The sequence below is a fragment of the Megascapheus bottae genome, chromosome 1, assembly GCF_031878675.1.
Source record: "Megascapheus bottae isolate mThoBot1 chromosome 1, mThoBot2.hap1, whole genome shotgun sequence".
NCBI classification, from domain to species: domain Eukaryota; kingdom Metazoa; phylum Chordata; class Mammalia; order Rodentia; family Geomyidae; genus Megascapheus; species Megascapheus bottae.
In genome coordinates, this window is record NC_143509.1 from 65,665,659 (window position 1) to 65,680,795 (window position 15,137).

Consider the following 15,137-nt stretch of genomic DNA (forward strand, 5'->3'; position numbering starts at 1 on the left):
TAAGTGGCAGTCACTTGGATATTTGTACTTACTTGTAACAATGTAGTTCTGTAAGCAGGCAATAATAAAGAAATGCCGATTTTCTCATTACTCTTACTGATGACATATCACATGTCACATCATTAGGTGAGTTTGTAGCCAGGAGTATATCTGTAATCTCCCCATGTGGGAGGCTGAGGCAGAATGACTGCAAGTTGGAAGTCAGTCTGGTCTATGTAATGAGTTCAAGGTAAACTAGGTCAACACCATGACACTCTACTCAAAGCATGAATGTAACACTTAAACATATGATACACATGTCAAAATTTATATATATATATATATATAATATCCTCCATATTGCTGTAGGAAGTTGTAAGTCTTTAATGAAGTAAACTCCTAATTTTAAGTTTTAATATAACATATCCTTACTGTTTCAACTTTATTAGTCTTCATTTTTTCCTATTTATTTCAAATTTATTTCCAAAAATTTTACTCCATATTTGAACTGCTTTTTAAAGTCAGAAGTGATTCTGTAAATTTCATATACAATAATACCAAACAAAAAGAAAATATTAAAGCTTTATTGTAATAATAAAGAGAACACAGTTAAAAGCTGATGAAAGTTAACATATGTATAAGATAAACATCCTGAATTAAAAAAAAAGGAAATACCTTAATGGAAAAAATATCAAAAATTGCAGGAAGGAGAAAATTTTCTCAAAAGCAGCCACAGTAGCTAATACTGTCATCTCATTTGCATTACCTATGCAAAGACATCATTAAATGAATACTTATATGTACAAAATAGAAGGGAGAGGAAAAAACCTTGTTAGGGTCTTTGTTAGCCCTCTTTCTTCTGGACACATTACATACCAAGTGAGAATGTGCTTTTAGTGTGGCATGGTTGAGAGCTTATCAATTAAGTCATCAATTGTGTAAACAAGAAGCTGAATGTCTGCTTTTTCCTTCATTTCGTGATCACTGTGTTTCCTGAGGATGACATCAACATCTGTGCTAAGTAGTCGGTCAGCAACCTGCATGGACGTATGCCATGGTATGACGTCATCCATCATGCTGTGGAGCAATCTTACAGGACAGTGCACGGGAATAGGGCTGTGTAACAAGCAGTGGTGCTCGGCTTCCTTAATGAAACTGTACTGAACATGATGAAATCCTTCTTCGTTGTATTTTGATGGCATGGACCATACGCCTTTCATCTCAACTTCCTTTTGTACCTGTAGGGAAAATGTGGGTGAAAATTGCAAAGCAAGGACACATTGTAAGCACATGATAATTTTGTTGTTTTCATTTGTCTTTCCTGTACGGGTTCTGAGGATGGAACTCTGGCCCTATACTCTGATAGTCTTTTTTTGTTTTGGTCCTGGAGCTTGACCTCTGGGCCTGGGTGCTGTCCCTGAGCTCTTTAGCTCAACTTCCTGTTTTCTGGTGGTTAAATGCATATAAGAGTCTCATGGACTTTTGTGCCCAGGTTAGTCTTGAACCACAGTCCTCAGATCTCAGCCTCCTGAGTAGCTATAATTACAGGTAAGAGCCACCAGTGCTCTGATCTGATAGACTAAAATAATCACAAAGCAGTCCTTGAATAAAAGGGCAGATATAACAAAAATACTAAAAAAAATTAAATACTATGAGCAAGATATTTAATATATAAAGCTCACAAGAACCTGATAATAATGCTATTATTCCATAAAAACAAGGATATTGAGGTTCAGAAAAGATACATCATGCTATGGCTAGGAACCAAACAGATATGTCTAACATTATTACTTTTATTTTTTATTTTTTGCCAGTCCTGTGCCTTAGACTCAGGGCCTGAGTACTGTCCTTGGGCTTTCTCAAGGCTAGAGTTCTACTACTTGAGCCACAGCACCACTTCCAGCTTTTTTCTATGTAGTGGTCCTGAGGAATTGAACCTGGATTTTGTGCATGCTATGCAAGCATTCTATCACTAGGCCAAACTCCTGGCCCATGTCTAACACTATTGTAGAGTCTCTTAAATCAGTTGTTATTTAACTAAAAGGGAAATGGAGAGAAACCAAATCTTAGAATAAAAGTTAAGATTTTAAAGTAATAAAAAACTAAAGTATCTAAAATGGTCATAGGATAGGGGAAAAATCAAACATAGAAGTGAAAAAAATATGACAAGGGTTATTCATGCACACATTCTTATATATTAACCATGTTATAATTATTACTACCATTTAGGCTCCTAGAAATGACTTAAAAAATTTCAAATACATCCTGAAAATTGAACAGTAGTAACATTTTTACGTTATTCCCTTAAACAGAAACAGGTCCTTTAAGAATTCTGATTATTGGGGGGGCCAGGAGTTTGGCCTAGTGGTAAACTGCTTGCCTACCATGCACAAAGACCCAGGTTTGATTCCTTGGTATTACATACATAGAAAAACAGCTGGAAGTGGTGCTGATGCTCAAGTGGTAGAGCTCTAGCCTTGAGAAAGTCCCAGGACAGTGCTCAGGCCCTGAACTCAAGCCCAGGACTAGCAAAAAAAAAAAAAAAGAAGAGGGGGGAGAGTTTTGGCCTGGTGGTAAAGTGCTTGCCTAGCATGCACAAAGACTGGGGTTCAGTTCCTCTGTACCAAACAAATAGAAAAAGCCGGAATTGGTGCTGTGGCTCAAGTGGTAGAGCGATGGTCTTGAGGAAAAGCCCAAGCACAGTGCTCAGGCCCTGATTTCAAGGCCCAGGATTAGCAAAAAAAAAAAAAAAAAAAAAAAAAAGAACTCTGATTTAGATTAGGATGCTTTTGTTCTCATTTTTCCTATAAAAAATATTTTCTTAGTAACACATAGAGAAAATATGGAAAACACAAAGTATACTAAAATCACCCATATTCCTACCTCATAAATTTAATTATCATCGATAATTTCTCTCTCTCCCTTTCCCCCGCCCCCTCTTTCTTTTTGCAGATCCGGGGGCTTGAACTCTGAACCTGGGTGCTGCTACTCCTGAACTCCTTTTGCTCAAAGCTAGCACACTTCCACTGGAGCCACAGCCAGATTTTTCTGTGATTAACTGAAGATAAAGAGTTTCACACACTTTCCTGCCTAAGCTGATTTTGAATGATGACCCTCAGGTTTCAGCCTCCCGAGTAGCTAGAATTACAAATGTGAGCCCCTGGTGCCCAGCTCATTAATATTCTAACTTCTTTCCTTCTTGTATTGTTTTATATTTTATGTTCACAATATGGAAAATATATCACCTATTACACATTCATTTATAGAGTTTTATGCTCCTCCATGTATTTCTTTATCCTTGTAGACAACTAACATACTTAGAGTTTTAACAGACTAGCTATCTTTAATGTGTTTCAGAAACTTTATTGTGATTAATAATCATAGGTATTTTTTTATAAAGGTAAGAAGAGTACCAAAAAAAAGCCAACTATATAAAGTAGAAATAACAAATTTTATTCTATCCTACATGTTAATTCTGATTAGAAATGTCTACATGAAGGATGTCATGTTACTTTTAGGCTTTAGTTTCACAAATGTTAGTCCACTCTAGCATGGTCATAAGGATAGATACTATTATCTAGATGGCACAAAGTTAGGATGAGGTACCAAAAATAGATCGTGATGCGTGATCCACAAGTAAACGTAATTAATAAAGAGAATCTTGCTAATAAAGCAATTGTGGGGTTAGGAATATAGTCCTGAAGTAGCACACACAAGCCTTTAGGTTTGATCTCCAACACTGTAAAACAAAACAAATAAATAAGTTGCAAAGTATGATTTCATTTATGTGGCTCAAATATGTCAGAGTGATTTGAAGGAATTGTAAAACAAAGGAAACGCTAAAACCAGAAGCCAAGTAAGTTATAACTGAGCAATGAGCCTGTATACAAAAAAGTAGCCAAGAGAAGAGTTAAAACATCGTAACATGTCAAAGTAAAGCCAGAATGATAGGGGATACACATTATGGCTACCAAAGTAATTGTGTCTTACCTCAACAGGAAGCTGACGGAACTGTGTCACTAGAGCATCTGTAGCTGTAGCCACACCAATAAGAGCCACAACTTTTTCTGGCCGTGCAACTGCAGCATGAAGCATAAGCCATCCACCCAGGCTAGAACCAACCAGGATCTACCGAAAAAAAATTCAGTTTCAAAGAAGGATTTTTTTTGGGGGGGGGTCTGTAAAATAATAGGGAAATACAAAAATGTTTATCTATATAGCTCAGAATTCAACTATAATTAATGTTTTATCAAGTCTATAATATATACAAATTATGAAAATAAAATATGTACAAGAGAATGTAAACTGCTGCTTACTTTTTGTTAGAAATGACAGCATTTTAACCAAAAATTGCTTAACAAAATTATTAAAACATGTAAATATTTTCATATCCAAAACAACTAAAATATTTGTAGAGTCAGTGATTATCAACAAAAAGTCACCTGTGGTCCTTTGGCTACATCATCAAGTATAGAAAGCACATCTTTTCTCCATTTCCCCACAGTGCAGTCTTTCAAGTTACCATCTGAATTTCCAACGCCTGAATAGTCAAACCTGAAAATAGGGAAAATATGTTCTTATACATGAATCTTTTTTGTGTGTGTGTGGGTTGAGGGGCTTGAACTCTGGGCCTGCTCGCTATCCCCGAGCTCTTCAGATCAAGGCTACTGCCTTACCCCTAGAGCCACAGTCACTTCTCATTTTCTAGTGGATAAGAGTGGAGATAAGAGTCTCATGGACTTTAGTGCCCGGGCTGCCTTTGAACTGTGATTCTCAGATCTCAGTCTCCTGAGTAGCTAGGATTACAGGTATAAGCCACTGTGCCTTGCTTATCTCTGAATCTTTATACAGATGTCTATGTGTTCACTTAAAAAAAATTTCAGAATAGTACATTCATTCCTATAATATGCTCATTTTTAAAATATAGTAAAACATTAGTCAATGTGTATTTCAGCATTCTCTACTGGTTGGTTTCCCATTCACAAGGACAGTTTTATTCAAGCTTTTCAGAGTTCAGAACACTGCCTGCCCCATTCTATCACCCATTCTATCACTTTTCCATACATCTCTCTCTTGGTATTTTGGTAAGTCCAGGATCCTTTTGTTTTAGAGACCAGGTTGTGCGATGTAGCTCAGGCTGGCTGAAACTATCAATCTCCTAATCTTAGCCCCCAAATTGTAGGATTATAGGCCAATATTTCAATGGAGGTCTTTTGTATGTATGAAGGGGGGTGTGTGGTTGCTGGGAGTCTGGGTCTATGTGCTGTATCCTAGCTTCTCTTGCTCAAGGGGTGCTCTGCCACTGGAGCCACAGCTCCACTTACGGCTTTTGTGGTTAACTGGAGATACATGTCCACAGACTTTTCTGTGTGGGCTGGCAGATTTTGGTTTCCTGAGTAGGTAGGATTAGAGGTATGAGCCACCAGCACCTGGCCATTAGGTCTTTGTCTTAAACCCAGACTATATTATAGGTGTCTAATTGTGTTCTCATGACTCTGATTCCTAATGGATCGTAACTGCTGAGGTTTTCTTGAGCATTTTAATGATACGGCATTACCGTTAACTGTACCTGGCCCATATAACATAAAATTTAATGTGTTAGCCTACTGCTTGAAAACATTTATCTTTTGTGTATCTCACACTGCTATCCCCCCTCCCCACCCTGCCAAGTCCTGGTGCTTGAACTCAGGGCCTGGGCACTGATGGGTTTTCTCAAGGCTAACAGTCTACCACTTGAGCCACAGCATCACTTCTGGCTTTTTCTGTGTATGTGGTACCAAGGACTCAAACCCAGGATTTCATGTAAGTGAGGCAAGCACAATACCACTAGGCCATGCTTCTGGCCCTCACATTGTTTGTTTTTTTTTTCTTTCTTGCCAGTCCTGAGCTTGAGCTCAGGGCCTGAGCACTGTCCCTGGACTTTCTCAAGGCTAGAGCTCTTCCACTTGAGCCTCAGCACCACTTCCGGCTTTTTTCTATGTATATGGTACTTAGGAATCGAACCCGGGTCTTTGTGTATGCTAGGCAAGCACTCTACCACTAGGCCAAACTCCCAGCCCCTCACATTGCTATCTGATCAGAGGAAACAACTACTTCAGCCAAAGTGATTAATTTGCACCTGCTAAAATAAATTCTTTCTTAACTCTTTACTACCTTGTTTCCTTCACCAGACACACCTCATTCTATCAATCTCTTTACTAATATCCTATCTCAGAGCCATGTGCAAATCTTTTTGAGAGAAAGACTACTCAGGAGAGTTGAAAAAATTTTTTCCCTATGAAACCTCCACAGCAATCATTTGTTATCAATCATGGGAAAATCATATTTTGTTAAGACACAATAAAAGAGAGAAGGGGAGAATCAGAAGCGAGAGATAAAGAGAGGAGAGAGAGGATATAGAGGAGAGTAGACTGGGTATGTGTAATCTGGTGAGACTAATATTATCTTATTTTTTGTCTCTACATTCTTCATAGTAGCTAGGCGTGGAGGTTTCACACAGCAAGGATTAACAATATCCAATAAGTAAACAAAATTAGAAGGTAAAAATTAAAAGAATTATTTTATTTAAATATTGTTTTCTTATTTTTTAATATATCCTTAAGTTTTAGGGAATATGAATGCAGTATATGAATATAAATTAACATATTCCAATAAGAACACAGTATATAAATGCTTCTTTAGACTGAGGGATTTTGTATGTTGGAAGGAAGAAATTATTTCCTTTCGGTTAAAGTGAAGTTATCTAAAAATAATAATCACTGCTTCCCTCTCGATCCAGAGTACCTAGAAGACAAAGGGCAAGATGAAGGGCAAGACAAAGGACAAGAGAGGAGAAAGATATCATCTGATTTCCTTTATTCCTCTTTGATGGGCAACTATGTATAACTACTTAATGTAATTGCCCTCCAAACAAAAAAATACTTACAGGACTTCTCCAAGAAGGAAATATATGTATACCTCAACTATACTGTGGGTTCTGTTCTGTAACACTGTAATAAAATAAGTATCACAATAGTCAGAAGAATTTTTTTTTTTTTGCCAGTCCTAGGGCTTGAACTCAGGGCCTAAGCACAGTCCTTGGGCTTTCACAAGGCTACTACTTGAGCCACAGCACCACTTCCGTCTTTTTTGCTTTTTTCTGTGTACCAAGGAATCGAACCCCAGGGCTTCATGCATGTTAGGCCAAACTCCTGGCCCCAGAATAATTTTTTGATTTCAATGAATAGTAAAATTATATTTATACTACACTGAAGTCTACTAAATGTACAACAGCATTATGTCTACAAAAAGTACATACCTTCATTAAAAAAATACGATACTGCCAAAAATGCTAATAATGATCTAAGCTGCTAGAAATACTTTGCTTGACAGACTTTGCTTGATGTTTGATTGCCAATTCACAATTCATTAAAAATTCAGTGTCTGTGTGAGGTACAATAAAATGAGGTATGCCTGTATAAACTTAATGATGCTTATGATTTATAAGTTAAAAAACAGTTCACTCTTGCTAAATCTATTTTAAAGACAAAAGATAAATAATTCAAACATATACAGAGCCTGGTACCAGTGGCTTATGCCTATAATCCTACCTACTCAGGAAGATGAGATCTGAAAGTTTAAAGCCAGACCAGGCAGATAAATTGCAGGTAGACTATTATCTCCAACTAATCCAGCAAAAAGCCATGATTGGAGGTCTGACTTAAGTAGTTTGAAGTGGTACAGTGCCAGCTGTGAGGGGAAAAAGCAAAATCAGACCTCAAGATTCTAAATTCAAATCCCAGTATAAGCACAAAGCACACACACTTTTAAGACTTACCTGGTAACACAATTCTATTCTTACAGCCTTTATCTAGGAACATAGTTCCAAATAAATAATTATGAAAGGACTGTGGCTATCTTTAGGAGCTCTATTTTATTTTAGGCATAGCATCAGGATATTAACAAACTATTTTCATATGACCATACAAACCATTTCTTGTATAATAAACTAGTGATCTCATTGTTAAGCTCTACATTTCATTACGTAAATGAGTACAAAAGTAAAGAGAATGAGACACCAATGTCTCATGCCTATATTTGCTTTTCAGAGGACTAGAGTTTGAAAACAACTAAGGTAGAAAAGTCTGCAAGACTCCACCTCCAATTAACCTACAAAATGTCAGAATGGAGGTATGGTTCAAGTGTAGAGTACTGGCAGTGAGCAGAAAGTTGAATGAGTGTGTGAGGCCCTGAGTTTAGCTCTGATGTAATGTGTGTTCATGCACATATGTTTACATGCACACACACAAATACGTATATACAATTAGATGAATAGATTTTCAAGGCTTTTAGCGCTACAGAAGCTCAGAAATTAAAATTACATTTAGCTCAGTTTCCTTCTACTGGATGACAAATTTCTAGTGTTTTATTAATTTGTCATTACTGAATTTATTCTAGAGTTCATAATTTTTTAATTCCAAGGCCAATTCTTGCTATATACTATCGGTAGTGAGTGAGTGTGTATGTCCTACTACAATACTACTGCTATACCCTACTTTTTTCTGGCAAATTAAGATACTAAATAAATGACACAGATAAACCTACTGGAAAAGTGAAAGAGTGGATTTAGTAAAAACAAACAAAAACTATCAATATAAAAAATTAAGAACTATAAAATGAAGTTTCAAACACAAATCTCTTATCCTGAAGGAGAATTCAGCAGAAATATGAATTATGAAACACTGTCTTTATGCTTTTTAAAAGCACTATTTTATCTTTAAATACTTTTTTTGGCAAGGTTACTGGGCATTGAACCCAAGACCTGTGTAATTGCTAGACATACTCTACCACTGAGCTACACCATCAATCCTAAACACATTTTTAAATGTAATATATAGTGGTTAAATAAATTGTCACAGCTCTAGTGGGAGCCATAATATAAATGCAAGAGATTATAATAGATACAGGTAGTATATTTTTTGTCACATATTTTATGCAAAGAACTTAGTTACTACTTGCTCCCTAACAGTATCATTCACAGTACTAAGAACAGTATTTGTTCCCAGTATTGTCAATGTGGCACATGGACTTTTAAGACATTGTAAAGTTTGTTTTTACAAAGACTCTAAATCATAAGAATATACAGGGGCCGGGAGTTTGGCCTAGTGGTTAAAGTGCTTGCCTAGCATGCATGAAGACCCGGGTTCAATTCCTCGGTACCACATACACAGAAAAAAGCCGGAAGTGGTGCTGAGGCTCAAGTGGTAGAGCTCTAGCCTTGAGAAAGTCCAAGGACAGTGCTCAGTCCCTGAGCTCAAGCCCAGGACTGGCAAAAAAAAAAAAAAAAAAAAGAATATACAGACCATTAAGATAAAAAATGCTGACAATTAATTCACCTGGATAGAGCAGAAGTAATTCTTCATTGCAAGTCTAACTAATAGGGATATTTTCCTACCTTATATAGGCGTGACCTACAGATTTGCAAAATTCCTCAATGGCCAATGCTTTTGTACCATTCATAGTAGAAAGATAACCAGGGATGAAGATAATTCCTGGTGTTTTGCCTTTTAAATTCTTATATGCCAGGTTTGGAAGGTCAGGTCGATTAAGGAAAGAGAGTGATGCCATTTTTCTGCAAGCTAAACAAAGTATACAAAACACAAATTACACTTTGCAAAGAGTTTTTGAAAAGACATACATTTTTAGTCTTAGCTTTCTTAACTCTCTGATGTGAAAAAGTATTTCCAACAGGCTCTAGTGGCTCATGATCATAATCCTAGCTACTCAGGAGACTGAGATCTAAAAACCCAGTCCAGGCAGAAAGACTCGTCACTTCAATTTTCACCAGCCAAAATCTGCAAGTGGGGGTGTAGCTCAAGTGGTAAAGTGCCAGCTGGGAGGGAGCGGGAGAGTAGGGGTAAAAGCTGAGCAAGAGCTCAAAGTCTGGACTTCAATCCCCAGTACCAACACCCATTTTTTTTTTCTTAAAGCCATTTGACAGGAAAACCAAAAACAGACTCTATTAACATTCAGATTTAAGTATACACTATTGTCAACGCTGTTGCCTTGTTCTGTGGGACTGTCTTACGACCTTGGTTTCAGGAATTTCATATCCACTCCTTTGGGAGGGACGCGGGGAAAGGCGTTTGTTCTTCCTTGGGGAAATTATTTCCAAGAACTGCTGGCCCCATTTACTACTGTCTCCCACTCACCTATGACACTACATGCCATGAAAGTAGACTCATTATATCAGCTGGGAGGGATCAATAAGAAATTGCTTTACAAAGTTGTCGGAGTCCAATAAGAAACAAGGTCTCCCAGTATCATTATTCCAAGTACCAAGCCTTTGACAGCTGTGTGCGCAAAAAAAAAAAAAAAAAAACCAAAAAAACCAAAAAAACAAAAAACTGGGATCCAAAGATAAACTGCATCTACTGAGAGAAAACATATTCACAGGGCACATTCTGATTCCGGTCCTCCGGGAGAGTAACGAGGAGAAGTGTCGCTGCTTTCCGGCCTTACATCAGGCCACGGGCACGTTCGGGGGACCGACGTGGACGACCCCGCGAGGGAACGGCGGCATCTTGAGGTTTCTAGGGCGGAGGGTGGGGGGGGGGGCGGCCACTGCTGCGGAGGGCAGAGGACAAAGCGCCCCCAAGGGCCCGGGCTTCCAAGAACCTCCCAAGTCGGGCCTCCTAGAACTCTACAGGAGCACTCGGCCAGAAGTACCGACGAAGAGAGACAGAAAGCAGGGGGAAACACCAACTTCGTGCTTCTGTGAAAGTAGCGCTCCCCCCCCCCCACAAACACACGACCCGGGAACGGACGGCGGGCGGGGATGAATGCCTCTCACTCCCGCCACGCGGCACTAACCTGGGAACCGGGAAGGCGCCCGCTGGGGCTTCCGGGCCAGGGTACCGTGGGGGTCGAGAGAAGCGAAGACCCGGCCCCAGGTCCGACAAGGAACGCAAGCCGCCGCCGCCGCCGCCGCCGAAGCCGCGGACAGGCCCACGCCCGCCATCTTCCCGGCAGCCCTTGCGCCCCTCACTGGGCGACGGAGACGCCGCCGGTCGCAGAGTTCCAAGAATGCGCATGCGTTGCCCGGTGAGAGGCGGAACTTGCCCAACCGCGTCACAGTTCCAGTCGCGTGGAAGTGCGCGTGCGCAGCGCGCTGTCGCAGCTACAAGCCTTGTTCTTGGGTTGTTCTTTTCCCTTATTGTGCTTCTGACAGGTTTGAATCTATATTTTTCAATTATTATTAAGTAGTTGTACAAAAGGAGCAACAATTCCATCAGGCGGGTTGCGCATACAATCCTTCTTGGGCAATGTCACCTTTCCTTTCTTCTCGGGGAGGCACCACATCCCAGGTCCTAGGTTGGAAACCAGCTCCTCCATCAGAAACATGAAATGCCAACCTTGCTCAGTCCCAAGTCCAGTGACTCCCTGTTTTAACCTGTACTGGGAATACTTCCAAGATCTTTGTAAGGTCTGACCTTCATATCTGGAATGGAATCATGTTCTCCGCTCCCTCACCAATTTGTGTTCTGGTTGTTTATGTGTCTGGCCATTGAATTCGGAGACTGTTCTGACATCTCTTCTTGCAATATGCAAAAAGTAAGTTTCAGTAGGTAAATCATCTCAACAGAAGAAGAAAGCTGAGAGGATTATGTAAAATTTAGGAGAATATTATATAACTAGGAATCAGAGACCTAAAAACAAAGGTGAAAAAGAAAAAAATTACATTTGACTAGAAGAATTTAAGCATTTTAATGGAAAAAAAGATACTGTAAGACAAATGAGAGCCTGGGAAAGTGCATGACACAACATAGATGCAGTAATTCTATTCGGCTGACTCTTAGAAACAAGAGAAAAATAATGCCAATAAAACTGACATGAGGGTTGGGAGGGTGGCCTACTGGTAGAGTGCTTGCTTAACATGTATGAAGCTCTGGGTTCTATTCCTTGGTGCCATAAACACAGAAGAAGCTGAAAGTGGCGAAAACCCAAGGACAGTGCTCCAGCCCTGAGTTCAAGCTCCAGGACTAGTAAAAACACGAAGTCTCACTAATTGAAAAAAAACACGAACTAGAAAAATAACATGCCACTTTCTTTTTACTCACTGGACTGGCAAGAATTAAAAAGGGCAACTATTCACCAAAAAACATTGATTTTGCAAGTAATCTGGTCACACTGATTACAAGTTACAGTATACATTTTCCCCAATGCTGTGTAAGCTAATGTCTCCCTGTGTGATTATACATATGTGTGTATATATATATATCAGCTTCATGCATTATCATCTACTGCACTATTTTTAGAGGAAAAGAGAAGAAAAAAATGTAATGACAATAGAAAAATAACAATGAATTGTAACACAAAGGTTTCTTGGCCTTTGCCTTTTATATACTGAAGTATTTGGGGGAGCCTCAAGATTCACCCACTAAACCTTATTTAGTTTTCCTAAAAAGTTGCTACAATTAGTGAAATGTGATAGTTTGTGTAAATCTCTTCATTATTGTGGCAGTGGATTGTTTCCAGAGTTATAGGGGAAAGTTGGAAATGGTAGCATTTTATGAAGCATGCATTTGGAGTTGTGAAAATCTGTTCTTTTTGATATATTGGACGAGTGGGAGACATTTTCCCTTCAGTGGGAAAAGATTGAACAGATCTTTCTTGAGATCTATACTGCCTTGTATATAGGAAGAACATAAAGTAACTGAAGCTGATGAGTGGGTTAGCGTACTCCTAAGAACTAGAAAGTCTTCCTTCACTTCTTTATCCTTGCTCTCCAATGAATTAACCAATTCACCTTCCCCTGGTGGAGGGGATACATTAAAAAACAAAAACACACTACAGGGCCTTTAAGGAATGCTTGGTGATCTATCTGGAAACTACACTGAAATCATATCAAAAGAATTGATTAAGAACTCATGATCTGCTGGGTTCCTGTGCCTTGCAACTGTCATCCTAGCTACTGAGAAGGCTGAGATCTGACGACGGCAGTTCAAAACCAGCCGAGGCAGGAAAGTCTGCGAAACTCCAATTAAACACCAGAAAATCAGAGTAGTGGTTGAAAGTGGTACAGTACTAGCCTTGAGCAGAAAAAGCTCAAGGACAGTGCCCAGGCCCCTGGTTCAAGCCCTACCTCCAGCAACAAAGGGGAAAATGACCTTTTAGCAAACCCATGAATAATTTCCTCTTTCATTTTTTTTTCTCCTTTGGGGGGTGGAGTGGCTGGTACTGGGGCCACTCTCTCCATTTTTAAGATGTTTTTACTGAGGGTTAATGTGCAGGCAGTAGACCAACAGATCAATTTGTTTCTATTCTGGGAACCCAATGTCCATTTTTCTTGCACAAACTTACAAGGTTTTTTTTAAAAAAAAAAACATCTGCTGGACTATGAAGTTACTTATGAGGCAGACAAATATCACTTTGCAGAAAGAGCTGCTTCTTCTGATACTTTAAAAAGGATTCTGTGAAGTGTTTTTGTAGCACCCCAAACTGAATGTTATTATTATTCTGTACTTTGTTTGCACATTAAATTCTTACAAACAACAACAAAAAACAAAAACCACATAATGATGCAATCAGTTTCTCGTTTTGAATTCTACCAACAAGAAGTTTAGGGAGAGAAATGGGGTTCCCATACATAGAGGCTGAGTTCACATTTGCATTATTTTCTCCTTTCTGATATAAAAAACAAAAACATAGTCCTTCCCATCCTTAGTAATAACTATCACTACAAAAAGGCAAAAAGATGGCAAGTGGTTTTTGTTTTGTTTTTAAGCTTAAATTTGGTTTCTGACGCTTTTGTTCATTGTCTAGACTCTGCCAACTAAGCCACACCTCCAACCCACATACACATTTCACCTCATTTCTTTTTTTCTTTTCTTTTCTTTTGCCAGTCCTGCACTTGAACTCAGGGCCTGAACACTGTCCTTGGACTTTCTTAAGGCTAGAGCTCTGCCATTTGAGCCTGAGCACCACTTCCGGCTTTTTTTCTATATATATGGTACTGAGGAATTGAACCCTGGTCTTCATGCATGCTAGGCAAGCACTCTACCACTAGGCCACACTCTCTGCCCTTCACCTCATTTTTTTTTCTTATAATTTTTATTGTAATTAACAGAAGGGTTCCATTGTATTCACCAGATAGAAGGTGCATTACTTCACATTGATACCCTTTCTCATATTCTGTCCCCATTTCCCTCCCCCCACCCTTCACCTCATTTCTAAGCAATAGGAATGGTTCCAGAAATAACTTATAACTATTTTAGCATATAAAGTGAAAATCGTGATGTGAATATATGACAGCCTGTATGTGGATTTGACAACTGATATTGTTGTAGATTAATCCATGTCCCATCCTCTTTCAGATATGTAACTTCCAAGTGAGGGAAGTCTATTTTCAAGTATGAAATCAGGTTCAAATTCAATGTATTTTATTTATTTATTTATTTAGTCAGTGGTGGGACTTGAACTCTGGGCCTGGGCATTGTCCCTGAGCTCTTCAGCTCAAGGCTACCACCCTACCCCTGGAGACACAGCATCACTTCCCATTTTCTGGAGATTAACTGGAGATCAGAGTCTCATGGGCTTTGTAGTGCCCAGTTGGCTTTGAACCTCGATCCTCAAATCTCAGCCTCCCGAGTAGCTAGGATTACAAGCGTGAGCCACCTCACCCAGCTCAAATTCAATGCATTTTAATTCAAACTCAATATGTTTCATACACACACTTAAAAGGTTTATAACATGCAAATTAATTAGAATACCCTTACAATCCTATAGAAAAAGTACAGTACAGAAAAGTTTGTGTTTTTACATCAATCAACAAAATCTTGACATTTCATTTTCTTAGGTCAATATAAGCATTAAGGGTCATCTCTTGCAAAACCAGATTTTAAGAATACCTTCTACAATCATGACTTTTATCCTTCATTGTTCAAGTAAACTCTTATGTTATCCAGTTGCAAAATCTTATTATTGGTGATGTGTATACATATATAAAATTACACAGCAATTAAAAAAAATAGATTGTACCCAGTCAGGCCTCACAACATTTTATAGACACATCCAATCATTTCACCTTGAACTAGTAAGGAAAGCATCAGGTTTTTACTTCCATTCATTTGCCATGTTTTCACAAAGAGTACATTCATACTTACAAACACACAAAACAT

General features: G+C 38.8%; 1 protein-coding gene across 2 annotated transcripts; it reads right to left on the reverse strand.

The window, feature by feature from the left end:
- Positions 1-547: 547 nt before the first annotated feature.
- On the reverse strand, positions 548-11,010 carry Abhd10 (abhydrolase domain containing 10, depalmitoylase). 2 transcript variants are annotated; one of them, XM_090346737.1, is made up of 6 exons: positions 10,831-10,847; positions 10,170-10,210; positions 9,413-9,596; positions 4,422-4,533; positions 3,970-4,107; positions 548-1,217 (listed from the first exon to the last, which is right to left on the reverse strand). In XM_090346737.1, exons 2-6 carry the CDS (start codon positions 10,186-10,188, stop codon positions 873-875), a joined length of 798 nt encoding a protein of 265 aa, XP_090202863.1. In that variant the 5' UTR covers positions 10,189-10,210; positions 10,831-10,847; the 3' UTR covers positions 548-872. The 2 variants fall into 2 exon arrangements, with proteins under 2 accessions (XP_090202863.1, XP_090202854.1); XM_090346728.1 differs by lacking the exon at positions 10,170-10,210 and having other exon boundaries at positions 10,831-11,010.
- Positions 11,011-15,137: the final 4,127 nt, after the last annotated feature.